Source organism: Molossus molossus, unplaced genomic scaffold (assembly GCF_014108415.1).
Source record: "Molossus molossus isolate mMolMol1 unplaced genomic scaffold, mMolMol1.p scaffold_m16_p_1, whole genome shotgun sequence".
Lineage (NCBI taxonomy): Eukaryota > Metazoa > Chordata > Mammalia > Chiroptera > Molossidae > Molossus > Molossus molossus.
In genome coordinates this window covers 100,376,865-100,391,479 of record NW_023425344.1, presented here as the reverse complement: position 1 = coordinate 100,391,479, position 14,615 = coordinate 100,376,865, and the positions used below count along the sequence as shown (strand labels likewise).

Genomic DNA, 14,615 nt, shown 5'->3' with positions numbered 1-14,615 from the left:
AGTCAAGAATAATAATTAGACTTAATTTGGCTTGAATAATGTAGTAGGTTTTCTGAATTTGAGAATGACATGTGAAGTAAGTACCAGTGACACAGCTGTCACCGTTCAGTAGGCGCCTGGGACTCGGTGCACACTTGCACACAGGCACAGGCAGCTCTCGGTTGCCCTGTGGCCAGGGTTTGACGGCAAGCTCTTTGTTCTCGCAATGGGATTTCTAAATAAGCCATCAGAACAAAACCAAATGGAGCACTCGAGTGTAATTCTTAATAAATTTCTCAACTATAGATCAGATAGTATGAAACATAATTTAACTATAGCAAGTTCTGCTTAAGGATACCACTTCTGGCTCTAAAGATGATTGTTTCACAATGCAGATTATTTAAAAATGTCTTTAAACTCTGTTGAAAAAGATTGGCATTTCCATTTAGTCTCTTGAAAGAAGCAGGTTTGACTGTATTTTATAAAATTAATTGACTTTTAATTCACTTTCTTTTTAGAATACGTTCATTAATAGTATAAATTTTTTTCCCTGTGGGAAATCCTACGATAAAGAATTTCTAAAGGAATTTGAAGATATAGAACATTTATTTGATTGAGAGTCAAGTGAGCTCTAATCATGTTAAAGTATATCATCTTTCTTCCAAAAAATTAGGATACAGTTTCATCCAGTTCCAGTACAACCTCTGTTAGAGGGTTAGGCTTTCTTTTCTGGAAATCTCTAGACTGGAAATGATTTGTGTAAAGCTTTATATGTTACAGTTTGCCACAATGGCGTTTTCTTGGGATACTTTGCATCACTTCCCAACTACATACCATTTTGTGTTTTTGCCTTTAATCTTTTAAATTTTTGTCATTAATTTGGACATATAGTTGGGACTCCTTCAACTGGTAGCAGGAATAAAGGACTTGTATAAGATGCATTCAGAGAAAATGCTCATCCACTGAATTGGCCTAATTGCAATAGAAATCCATGCTTAATGTTCTGATAATGGAAGTGCAACTTAATATGTAGTCAGGTTTTTTAGTTTGTGTTTAATTTCTATTGATTTGTTTTCCTTTCTTTTTGTAGAAGTCTTAATGTAATGTTTTAAAGCTGGGCAACATAAGAAGGAAAAAGGAACTGATAAAGGTTTATAAATCTAAAATAAGATAGTGAATATGTACATAACTGAGTTGATTACCCCAGACTTCTGATTGTGTTAGTTCACTATGAAAATCTGAACTAGTCTGTATTTTTATTTTATAGAATCATTCTATTATGTATTCACATTTTTCCCCAAAGGACAGCATATTGACACTTTATAATCTAATTGAGAAAAGCAATAGCATAATAATTTTTACTAAATAAGATTTTTTAAATGTACAGATTCCCATTTGGTTGTTTTTACTATTATAAACAATCTTGTGCTTGTTTGATGATCTAAATAACATAAATTCCTAGAGGTGAAATTGTTGGGTAAAGGACATGCCTGTTTTTAAGATTTTTGATACATATTATCAAATTACTTTCTGGAAAAATTTATACATTTATAATTCTGCCCTCAGTGTCAGGTACTGCAGATTTGCCCCACACTTTTGTTAGCATTGAGCAATATCATTGCTTTTTTTTGTTGTTGTTTAGTTAGTCTGAGATAAGTGCAAACAGATATTTTATTTATTTATTTTAACTTTTTTTCTTTATTGATTTTAGAGAGAGACGAAGGGAGAGGGAGAGAGAGAGATAGAAACATCCATGAGAGAACATCCATTGGCCACCTCCTGCATGCCCCACACTGGGGATTTGGCCCACAACCTGGGCATGTGCCCTGACTGGGAATCTAACCAGTGACCTTTTGGTGCGTGGGTTGACACTCAACCACTCAGCCACTCTGGCTGGGCACAAAGGGATGTTTTAAAACTTGTGTATCTTTAGTTTCTAACGAGTTTGACACTCCCCTCCCCCCATGTCTTGGCTTTACATTTAGATTTTATTTTTATCAGAGCTATACTTGGTTTAAAGATTCAGCAGTCTGTAAGACTTATTTTGAAAAATAGCCAACATCCATGCCTTTCCCTCCTCACTGCCTACTCCCCTCGCTGATTCTTTTTCTGTTTACTTCCATAGTGCAAGATAACACCTCTATTGCCACTTCCTGCTTCTGCATCTTTAGGCATCATCCATTGCTTTCCTGCTTGTGAGGGTGAAATTTTGTGCTCCCAACCTCTGCTACATACAGGCACATCCCTTCAACCCTCAGGGGGTTGATGCTTTTAATCAATTCCCTGTTTTTAACCCCACCCTTCCCTCTCCTCAGGAATTACCATTTGCTGAGCCTTTGAGTGAAGGGCTTTAAAGAATCCCTCTGTTGTCATTTTAGTTTGGTTTTAGGAGGCATGGATATGTGTGTTCTATCTGCCATCTTTAACTGGAAGTCCTTTTCATCTTTGGTAATCACTTTTCTAGAATAATGCTTGTATGGAGTCAAGACTATCTGGATTTGAATCCTGGCTTTGCTATTAACTAGCACTGAGACCTTAGACAAGTGGGTTCAAATCTCTAGGCCTCATTTTTTCCACCTATGTAGTAGGATTAATATACTACCTTATAAAGTAAGTTATAAAGTGCTCTTCACAGTAGTATCTGCTGCCTGGCAGTAACTCATCCTCTGCCAGGCACTTAGTAAGAGTACAAATATAGTTGTCCCTGCTGTTGTTACTCTTGTGAATTTCTTGCTTATGCCCTTGACCCAGTCTTCCAGTGGAATGTTTGTCTTTTTCTTCTTGATGAGAGCCATTTACATAGGCTGTCATTGGTCTTTTATTTTTACTCATGGTTCTTGGGATGTGTAATCATACTCACACTATTTTATGCTATGATCTCTACTTTTATTGTCAGATTTGTGTTTTGGAAAAATACCTGGTGGTAATAAAGAAAGAAGTGTGTGTGTGTGTTCGTTCATGTTTGGGGGAGGGGGGTGAAACTGGAGCTTATTATAGTATTTGGGGTATTCATAAGGGGGGCCTGAGAGGTTAAATGAACAAATGATTATTTTCATCATGTAAGAAAAATAATTTTTTATAAAGTTCTGAAGTATATCTTGCACTAGTTTTCTTTGTGGATGAATTCCAATAATTTTTAAGAGCTTTCTTGAGTGCTCTTTTCATCATCTACTCAAATGGATTTCATCTGAAAGCTTAGAGCTTTTGCTTTCAGATTCTCCTTTAATACTCATTTCTCTGACACTAGATCCAAAATTAATTCTTTTTAATATTTTTATCGCTTCTTTCTTTATTTTTTAAATTTGTTTTTTTTTAGTCACCACCTGAGAATATTTTTCTATTTATCTTCAAATAGAGTGGGAGGGAGGGAAAGAGGGAGAGAGAGAGAGACACAGTGATGTGAAAGAGACACATCAACTGGTTGCCTCCAGCACGACCCCAACTGGGCCAGGGCCAAACCACAACTGAGGTACATGCCCTTGACCGGAATTGAACCCGAGACTCATTGGTCTGTGGGCCGATACTCTAACTGCTGAGCCAAACCATCCAGGGCTTCTTGCTTCTTTTTTTAAAACTATGTTTTTATTGATTTTTTTAAAGATAGAGGAAGGGAAAGATAGAAACATTGATATGAGAGAGATACATTAATCTGCTGCCTTCTACACAACCCCTACTGAGCATTGAGCCCCAAACCCGGGCATGCACCCTGACCGAGAATCAAACCAGGACCTCTCAGTCCATGGGAGGATGCTCAGTCCACTAAGCCATACCGGCTGGGCCAAAATTTATTCTTGAGGGATAAGATTTATCATATCCCCTAAGTTAATGCTATGTTAACAAAGTTGCTTTCTTTTAACTACTATAGATAATACTGAAATGATATATAAGTTGATATTAAAGTAGTTACAGATACTTAACTCATTCTTTTAAGTTTATTTGAATGTTGCTGGTTTGCCATTTTAGGCAGTATGAATTTATTTTATTTGTATCTTTTTTATCTTAGTGATGTAATCAATTTAATTTTATAATTCTTTAAATAACAGTTCATCTAAATTTGATCTTCCACAGATTCAGACCAGGATGTAGCACTCAAACTTGCCCAGGAACGAGCTGAAATAGTTGCTAAATATGACAGAGTAAGTATGTTATTAGAAAAAAAACATATAAATAGAAATGGATTTGCTTTTTTTGGAGGGCTTAAATTACAGAATCAGTTTGTTTATTTCATGTGACAATTGAAGTCATCTTTTTTTCTCTGACTTCATTTCTAAATGTTCTCTCCTTCCTTCCCTCTGCTCCAGCCACTGCAGTCTCTTGCTGTTCTTCTAATGCACCAGGCTTGCTCCCGACTCAGGGCCTTTGCGCTGGCTGTTTCTTCTGCCTAGATCCTGGATATGCTCATGCCTCATTACCTTACCTCTTCCAGATCTTACTCAGATGTTACCTTAGTGAAATCTCTGACCACACTGTTTAATACTCCCCCTCTACCCTCGCACTCCGTATCCCCTTTTCTTATTTATTTTTCACCATAGCACTATATAGTATACTTACTTTGTTTGTTGTCAACTCTCACTCCTGGAATGTAAATTCTCTGAGGGCAAGAACCTATTTTGATTTACTCTTGTATCCTAAATACCTAGACCAGCTACTAACTTACACTAGGTATTCAATAAATATTTTAGTAAGTTAGTCTATAGAATTAAATACCCATTTTATTCATAATTTGTATGTGCTATTAAAAATTTAACCTGGATCTGAAATTTTAAACTATATATATATATATATATATATATATATATATATATATATATATAAAATCTCCATTAGCATTTTGTTCTTTTTTTTTTTTTTTTTTTACTCCTCACCCGAGGACATTTTTTGATATTTTGTTCAGATAGAGTGAGAGGGAGAGAGAGAGAGAGAAACATCAACGTGAAAGCGACACGTCGAGTGGTTGCCACCCACACGACCCAACCAGGGCTGGGGACAAACTGCAACCAAGGTACGTGCCCTTAGCGGGAACCGAACCCGGGTCTCTCCGGACCGCAGGCCGACGCTCTAACCGCTGAGCCAAACCAGCCAGGGCAGCATTTTATTCTTTTTTTTTTTTTTTTTTAATCCTCATTCGAGGACATTTTTCCATTTTTTGTACAGACAGAGTGGGAGGGAGAGAGAGGAAGAGAGAGAGAGGGAAACATCGATGTGAAAGGGACACATCGAGTGGCTGCCACCCGCACAACCAACCAGGGCCGGGGACAAACTGCAACCAAGGTACATGCCCTTAGCGGGAACCGAACCCGGGTCTCTCCGGACCGCAGGCGGACGCTCTAACCGCTGAGCCAAACTGGCCAGGGCCATATATATATATAATAAATATATATATAATCTCCATTAGCATTTTATTCTCAAATTAGTTTTGGAATCTGGATTTTGATGCCCTAGGAAATTATAATTGTTGACAATTTATGTCTCATTATTACCTTACCTCTTGAGATCTTTGAGTTGCAGCAGTGATTTATAAGTGTCACGTTTTATATTTATATCACTTTCATATAACTGTATATTTTATTTTTTATTACTTGTGAGAATAACAAGAGCATGGAATTAGAGAAAGCCATCTGAACTGTGCTCTGCTTCCGGGGAGGCATATAGACAGAGCTCAGCTCAATGGTTCTGTTCCCAGAGTGTGTTTAAGTTGGTCATTTGGAACATCAGACACAGTTTCCCATTATTGTGATTCAGTTTTAGTGTAGTTCCTGACAGAGCTAATTAATTTATTTAATGGCTTACCTAGTTTAAAACCAATAGAACAATCACTCATTCATGCTTGCATGCTTTTTTTTTTTTTTCTTCTTCCATGCAACTAACACCTAGTGGCCAGGTTTGGCATTGTGCTGGGCCCTGGGGATTCACACTACAGATGTGAGTTACAGTGCTCTTTGCCCACAGCTTCCTTGGAGGAGAACACATAAGCAGACAACTATAAAGTATACTCAGATGGAGGGGTTCATAAGACAGTCAGGTATTGAGTGTGAAATCGGAGGGGTTAGTATAGACAGTTACGTTGGAGGTTTCTGCACCAACAGTGCTAGATTACAGCCTCAAGGCAGAATGAGAGAGCAGTGGCTCAGGTCAGAGACCGGGACCACCGGCAGTTAAGAGACACTGTGAAAAAGCCACCAAGTAAGAGTGGGAAAGGGATGAGGAGAACCGAGAAGGGTGGTGTCGTGGAGGTTGAGGAACAGGGAGTGAGCAACACTGCTAAGTGCTTCGAAGAAATCCATTAGAGGAGGACTGAAGCGTGTCCGCTGGTTTCAACAAGGGGAGATGCTTCCTGACCGTGGCAGCAATACTTTCAGGGCTGGTCTATCGGTGAAGCAAAGAAGTAGAGATACAAGGTGGATAGCCCACTCTTCTGAGAAGGTTGGATGAAAAGACAAGAAATACTTTTTTTCCTAAGACATGTTCACTAAAAAGTTTACATTTTGACAGCTCATTCTTGAGTGACTTTCTTACCCTCTATTGCTCCCTCCTTCCCAGGTCCTCACAGGAACCCAAGTCTGATCAAACTTAGCTACGTGTTAGCTGCTGCTGACATATGGTATCTTCCAAAGCTGGCAACTAGAAAATAGTGATTATATTGCCAAATATATATATATATATATTATTAAAAAATATTTTTGGTTAATCCTTACCTGAGGATTATTTTTCTGTTGATTTTTAGATAGAGTGGAAGGGAAGGAGAGAGGGAGAGAGAAACGTTGATGTGAGACACATTGATTGGTTGCCTCTTGCACAACCCCGACTAGGGTCAGGGATTGAACTTGCAACCCAGGTTCTTGACTGGGAATCAGACCCGTGACCCTTCAGGCCACGGGACAATACTCTTTTTTTTTTTTGGTGGTACGTGCCCCTAGCGGGAACCGAACCCAGGACTCTCTGGTCCGCAGGCTGACACTCAACCTCTGAGCCAAACTGGTCAGGACAGTGGGACAATACTCTTAACTGCTAAGCCAAACTGGCCAGAGCCAAAAATGGTTTTTAAAGTTAAGTAAGGTAGATTGTGCTTCATTTCCAGCTCTTACTGTTAATAGATAAAAAAAAAAAACAAAAAAAACTTTTCTTTTTTGGTCTTTTTATTTAATTGTTCAGTTTTGTAGATTTCCAATAACACACTTCTTTGTTCACTATTATAGGGGCGAGAAGGTGCAGAGATCGAACCTTGGGAAGATGCTGATTACCTTATTTACAAAGTCACGGATAGATTTGGCTTTTTACAGTAAGTTGCATAGATTGAAAGCTAACTTTTTAATTATAATACTTCTGTGAACACCTGTTATATTGATTTTATTTATTTTTAATAGCACTGTTGTGGACTGAGGTTTCAAGACTGGTCCTGCAACATGCTTTTTGTTATTAAATTCCTGGTATTTTTAACCTCTACGATTGAAATTCAACTCTTTTGTAAGAATACAGTCTTTAATACTGTTTTCTATATTTTAATAAGAATATTAAGTGCAATAAATGAGTTGTATTAAAAGTTTATCAGAATTAAGTGGAATTAATAACAATTTGTATTCAGAAATAATTATAAAACATTTCATTTTTATATAAATGCATTATAAAAACAATTAGCAATTAGAGCCTTAGTGTTATGCAGTCTGATATTGAGCAATGAAAAAAAATGCCATTGATCTTCCTTATAGTTGTAAATATATTCATGTTATTGCTTCTCAAAATTAATTACATTTATCCTGAGTATGTTATATAAAGAGCTGAGAGAGTTCTAGATCACTATAAAGTAAAAGTGGTTCAAAGGATTTTGACTCTTAAAATCATCCTGCAAATGATGTGACTCTGCCTGGCCTGGTTCTGGCATTGATTAGTCAGATTCCCATTGGCTGGAGACTTCTCCTCATTTCTGGAGTTTGTTTGGTTCCATATAGTTCAGTGATTAACTTCTCATTCAAATGTATCTTTTTCAGTCTTCTTCATTAGAAATAGGAAAAAGCCAGAGATTTTTATTTTATGATATATGATTACATTTTGAAGGAAAAAGGCTTATTTATTTTTTTTTTTGTATAATTCATAGCAGTAACTTATAGTACTCAGAACCCATTTTCTCCTTCTGTTTCGTTTTCTTGTATCTAGATAGTATTTGGTTGTCTGATGTTTTTCTGAGGGTCCAACAAGCAAACAGATAAATGAAGAGTTCTGAAAGTTAGAAAATAAATGCTTTTCTTGTGGCTTCACTGGCTCAGTTAACCACTTCATGCCTCAGGTGTGAAACAGAAATCTACCTGCTCTACATACCTTCTAGGGTAGTGGAAGCTTTGAAGACATAAATCACAGAATACTGTATAAAGGTCTGGACAAATATAAGGTGTTATTATTATACCTAATAACATGACACTGGCATATCCAAAATGTTCTCCTGAGTAGTTGTAATTAGAATACTTTGAACTTCAATAGACTAACAGAGCAATATTTAACTGTGATGAAAATAGTGTTCTTAAATTAACCCCCCTACTTCCACCTTTTTTTTTTAAGTAAATCAAGCTTGGCCCCCAATGTGGCAGGAAGTAATTGCACATTTGTGTGGGTTAATCGCAGATCTGAAATATGTGAGTGAAGTTTTAGGAAGGACAATGTGAGCATTTAGCCCTGTGAAGATCAGTGGGTCCAGAACTTGCCTGCACATTACAGTCAGCTCTGGGAACTGTTTGTTTTTTAAAATAGATTTCTGGGATCTGTCCTGGATTTTGATTCAGCAGGTGGAATATAACTCAGCTGATTTTGACCTCCTCAGTGTTTCTGAGAGAGTGAACCACTCTAAAAAATGTTTTAATCATAAAATGGTCTAATGTAGTACAAAATACGTATGAAAAACCTGTGCATTCCAAACGAGTCTAGTAATTACCTAAATTTATCTTTTTTTATTGCTTTGAACTATGTGAGTGAGTTTCTGGCCCAAGAGCCTAGCCTGTACTTGGCAGTCTAAAAGTCACACTTAATTATTATATTGTTTTATCCTCTGTGCTGAGGTCCATTTGGCGATAGTGGGGGGAAAGTCTGTCAATAATTTATCTTAATAATATTATTTAATATTTATTGAGCACTTACTAGGTGACAGGCACTATTTCATGCTCTTTCATGGATTAACTCATGTATTCCTCTCAAAAACTTTTCTGGATAGGTACTTTTTTTAAATCATTTTTTAGATGAAAATGAAGCACAGAGAGGCCATTGCCCAAGTTGTGCTGACAGTAAGGGTCAGATCTGGGATGTGGACCTTGGAGGTCCTAGGGCAGAGCCTGTGTTCCCACCTTCCGCATTCCACTGCCTGTGCCTGCTCTCCTGTAATTTAAATAAGAGAAACCCATAGAAGGCATTGAAATGCTTAGAAAGAAAAAGGAGAGGAAAAGAGTGCACAAAGAGGGGTACTGAGTGAACCGGCCACATGGACTGAGGTATGCTCATATAGCTAAGCTCACTGCTTTAAAGGCAAAGCCATTGATAGCAGTGCGCATACTGCCATACTAATTTTTTAAAAAAATTACTCCATGGTGCAGTCCTAAGGCAGGCAGCACAAATGAAAATAATGAAGCATAGAAATGGATCTCAGTGTAATTTTAGGCTTTATTAAATTTCACCAAAGTCATTGATTTTTCTAACAATGCCTAATTTCAATAAAACACTTTCTCCAGAGGTCGCTGCTGGTGGCTTTTACTGCTTGTCACTGTAGACTGGGATTTTTTGTGTGCTACTGAATAAAGGCACGTGGCTTAGGCATTTAGATATTGCTCCCTGTCATACCTTGATCAAAAGAGCATTTCTTTCCGCCGTCTTAGTTCTTTGCAAATTTTGATTGGTTCTCCAATGAAATTGGGTTTTAAGTGTCAATGTCAATAACATTTTTTTAACTACAAAATGAACTTTGTAGCCTTCTCTGAAGGCTGCTGACTTTGTATCTAATTATAGTTTTAGTAAATTAAATTACTTGGTATGATATGTGGGGAAGGATGACAGCAATGAACAAATGCATTACAGGAATAACTTGGTTTTATAACAGATTTCACAATAAATATGAAAACTGTTGCCAAATCAACTTGGCTTGATGCTGGAACAGGAGTATCTCTGTTAAGTACTCAGAAACGGGGAGCTGTCCCCAGTCTGTGATTGCATTGCATCTGGAGAATGGAGAAATCGAGATTATTTAAAAAGTTAGAGAACTTTCAACATTTTTATTAAAAATAGCCAGTGCTACTCTGGTCAACAAAGAATGTTGGTATTTGGATCATGATAGATAATGCTTTTAGGTCACAAGTTATTAATAGAAGGATTAGAAGGAAATTGTACCAAAAATAAAGATAAAATTAATACTAAGCTTCAGGTTTCCTTTTTTTTTAATCCTCACCTGAGGATATTTTTTCCGATTAAAAAAATAGTTGTTAATTAAAGAGAGAGAAAGGGAAAGAGAGATAGAAACATCCATGTGAGAAACATACATCAATGGCCTTCCTCCTGCACACCCTCTGCTGGGGATGGAGCCTGCAACCTGGGCATGTGCCCTGACCTGGTAATCGAGATGAGACCTCTCAGTCCATGGGAGGATGCTCAATCTGCTGAGCCATACCAGCTGGGCTGATTTTTTTTAAAAGAGAGAATGGAAGGGAGGGAGGGATAGAGAGAGAAAGAAAAAGAAACATCGATGTGAGAGAGACACATTGATTGGTTGCCTCACACACTCACCCCAACTTGGGCTGGGGATAGAACCTGCAATCCAGATATATGCCCTTGACCAGGAATTGAACCTGCCACCCTTTGGTGCGTAGGCTGATGCTGTATCCCCTGAGCCACACTGGCCAGGGCAAAGCTTCAGGTTTTCAACTACTTATCAATCAAAATGTATATATCCATAAAATTTAGCTAGTTGTGCTTTACTATGCCTATATAAATATGAGAAAGCCACAATAAAAGTGTTTTTGTTTTTAAAGAATATCTGTTTTGATGACAAGGGCTTGAGAACTCTTTCTACTCATCTAATTATTTTGACAGGAATAAATCTAAATTTAGACAAAATTTACTACAGAAATAGAAATAAAATTTGGTTAGTATATTCAAATTTACTGATTTTAACAAGTTAAGTTTTAAGTTTCTAAATAAAATTTTATCTAGTTATAGAAATACTCCATCTGAGTTACTGAAAAATTATAGACATATGTACCCTAATTAGTAATTCTAAATTTATTAGCAGATGAAACAAATAGACCCAGTCCAGGTCCCTGTCTTTCCAGAGATGACTATGTTGTTGTTATTTTTTTACTTACTGTATTTCTGTGAGGCATATCTCCTTGCTGTCAGCTTGGTGTTTTCTTTGAGCAGCTTCTAGGTATTTCTTTTCCTTAGAGAAGAAAACCTTTGTTTTCTAAAGCAGGAGGAGGCAATCATTTTCTGTAAAGAGCCAGATAAGAAATATTTTTGGCTTTATGGACCCTTTGTCACAGCTATACAACTCTACCATTGTAGCATGAAAACAACACAGACAATACATAAATGAAAGAGCATGGCAGTGTTCTAATAAAACTTTTTTTTTTTTTTACAAAAACAGGCAGTGAGCTAGATTTGATCCATGGGCTGTAGTTTTGCTGACCTAAGGGAATACTCTACTCACCCAGATTTTGGTCCTTTTTTTTCCTACTTGAAGGATATTTAAGTGGCAGGGTAGAGATGTATGTGCGCATGCAGGTATGCATTCATCCTTCCCTTCATACATTCATTCAGCAATATTAGTGTATTCCTTCAGTGTGCCAGCATCTGTGCCTGAGGCTGGTGCGGAGCTTTACATGTGTGGTCTAGACATTGTTGTAGCTCTTGGTAAGACAGCATGCCCCTGATTTGTCCTTGGAAGGCTGTAGAAATTGTTGTATGCCACTACAGAATTTGAGGAGTAATAGTGTTTTGGAGATAAAAGAGTTGGGCACATAGCAGACTTTGTATAAAATGTTTTAGGTGTGAAGCAATAATGCAAGAAAATCCATATAGGAAAACTTGAGCACATTCTTGAGCTATGTCATCCATCTATGAAGCCTCAAGACTTGTTACAAAATTGAACATCCATTCATGAAAAAACTCTCAACAAAATGGGTAGAGGGGGAAATGTATCTCAACTTCATAAAGGCCATATATGACAAACCACAGCTGAGATCATTCTTAATGGGGAAAAACTGAAAACTTTTTCTCTAAGATCAGAAATGAGACAAGGATGCCCACTCTCACCACTTTTATTTAGTATGAGACTAGAAGTGCTAGCCAGAGCAGCAAGGCAAGAAAAAAAAAAAGGCATTCAAATCAGAAGGGAAGAAATAAAACTGTCTTTATTTGCAGATCATATGATCTTATATATAGAAAACCCTAAAGACTCCAACCAAAAAACTGTTAGAACTAATAAATTCAGTAAAGCTGCTGGATACAAACTCAATATACAAAAAAAGTTGCATTTCTATATACTAGTAACAAACTATCAGAAACAGAAATTAAGAGAACAGTTCTATTTACAGTTACATTAAAAAAAAAAAATCAAGGAATCAGTTTAACCAAGGAGGTAATAGATCTGTACTCTGAAAACTATAAGACATTGATGAAAGAAATGGAAGAAGATACAAATAAATAGAATGATATTCTGTACTTATGGATTAGAAGAATTAATATTGTTAAAGTGTCCATTCTACTTAAAACAATATACTTTGTGCCATCCCTATCAAAATTCCAATGGCTTGTCTTACAGAAATAGAATAGACAATTCTAAAATTTGTATGTTATCGGAAAAGACCCCAAATTACCAAAGCAATTTTGTACAAGAAGACCAAGGCTGTAGGCATCACATTTTCTGATTTCAAACTATATTAAAAGATATAGTAATCAAAACAGTATGGTATTGGCATAAAACCAGACAAATAGATCAATGGAACAGAATAGAGAGCTCAGAAATAAACCCACATATATATGGTAAATTAATTTATGACAAAGGAGGCAAGAATGTACTGTGGGGAAGGGATAAGTCTTTTCAATAAATGGTGGTGGGGCCCTGACCAGCGTGACTCAGTTGGTTAGGTGTTTTCCCATGCACCAGGAGGTTGCAGGTTCAATTCCTGGTCAAGGGCACATGCCTGGGTTGCAGGCTTTATCCCTGGTATGGGGCATGCAGGAGGCAGCCAATCAGTGTTTCGCTCTCACATTGATGTTTCTCTCTCTCTCTCCCTCTTCCTTTATCTAAAAATCAATAAACTAGCCCTGGCTGGTTTGACTCAGCAGTTAGAGCATCGGCCCATGGACCAGAGTCAAGGGTTCAATTCTGGTCAAGGGCTACGTACCTCCGTTTTGGTTCAGTCCCCAGCCCTGGTCAGGGTCGTGCGGGAGGCAACCAGTTGATGTGTCTCTCTCACATCAATGTTTCTCTCTCTTTCTCTTTCTCTCTGTCTCTCTCCCTCCCACTCTGTCTGAAGATAGATGGAAAAATATCCTCAGCTAAGGATTTTAAAAATAAAATTTTTAAAAATCAATAAACTATTTAAAAAATGATGTTGGGAAAACTGGACAGCCACATACCAAAGAATGAAACTGGACTACTATCTTACATTATACAAAAAAAATCAACTCAAAATGAATTAAAGACTGAGCATAAGACCTGAAACAGTAAAATCCTAGAAGAAAACATAGGCAGTAAACTTCTTGACATCGGTCTTGATTATTATATTTTTGGATGTGACACCAAAAGCAAATGCAGAAAGCAGAAATAAACAAGTGGGACTATATCAAACTAAAAAGTCTCTGCACAGCAAATGAAACCATCAACAAAATGAAAAGGCCGCCTACCAAGTGGGAGAAAATATTTGCAAATCCTATATTTGATAAGGGGTTATTGTCCAAACTATATGAAGAACTTATACAACTCAATACCATAAAAAGCAAACAATTTGATTGAAAAATGGGTAGAGGATATGAATGGACATTTTTTCAAAGAAGATATCCAGATAGCCAACAAGTATTGGAAAAAGTATTCAACATCGCTAATCATCAGGGAATGCGAATCAAAACCACAATCTGGTAACCCCTCATACCAAAGTAGATGAAAAAAGACAAGAGATAGCAAGTATTGGTGAGGATGTGGAGAAAAGGGAACCCTCGTGCATTGTTAGTGGAATTGTAAATTGGTGCAGCCACTATGGAAAACAGTATTGAGGTTCCTCAAAATAGAACTACCATATGATCCAGCAATTCTGTCTCTGGGTATTTATCCAAAGGGAAATTAAATCACTATCTTGAAAAGATATCTGTACCCCTATGTTTTTTGCAGCATCACTTACAATATCCAAGACATGGAAACAACGTAAGTGTCTATTGACAGATGAATGGAAAAGAAAATGTCATGTATATCGGTGGACCTTCATAGCATTATGCTAAGTGACATAAGTCAGACCAAAAAAGACAAACACTGTATGATATCACTTATAATGGAATCTCAAAAAAACAACAGCAACAAACCCATAGATACAGAGAACAGATTGGTGGTTGCCAGAGGTGTGGCGGGGGTGGTGAGGGTGGTGCTGGCAATGGGTGAAGGTGATCATTGAGTG

At 37.2% G+C, this 14,615-nt stretch overlaps 1 protein-coding gene across 9 annotated transcripts in view; it reads left to right on the top strand.

The window, feature by feature from the left end:
* Window positions 1–14,615, top strand: part of USP6NL (USP6 N-terminal like) — a 160,667-nt gene that overhangs the window by 74,815 nt on the left and 71,237 nt on the right. For 5 of the 9 annotated variants that reach the window (XM_036259910.1, XM_036259968.1, XM_036259915.1 and 2 more), the window contains 3 exons: window positions 4,048–4,115; window positions 7,176–7,258; window positions 11,591–11,727. In XM_036259910.1, coding sequence (XP_036115803.1) covers window positions 11,714–11,727 — 14 coding nt within the window. In that variant the 5' untranslated portion in view covers window positions 4,048–4,115; window positions 7,176–7,258; window positions 11,591–11,713. Of the gene's footprint in view, window positions 1–509; window positions 604–2,443; window positions 2,523–4,047; window positions 4,116–7,175; window positions 7,259–11,590; window positions 11,728–14,335; window positions 14,369–14,615 lie in introns of those variants that run through there. The other 4 variants (XM_036259949.1, XM_036259933.1, XM_036259893.1 and 1 more) reach the window with 4 other exon arrangements.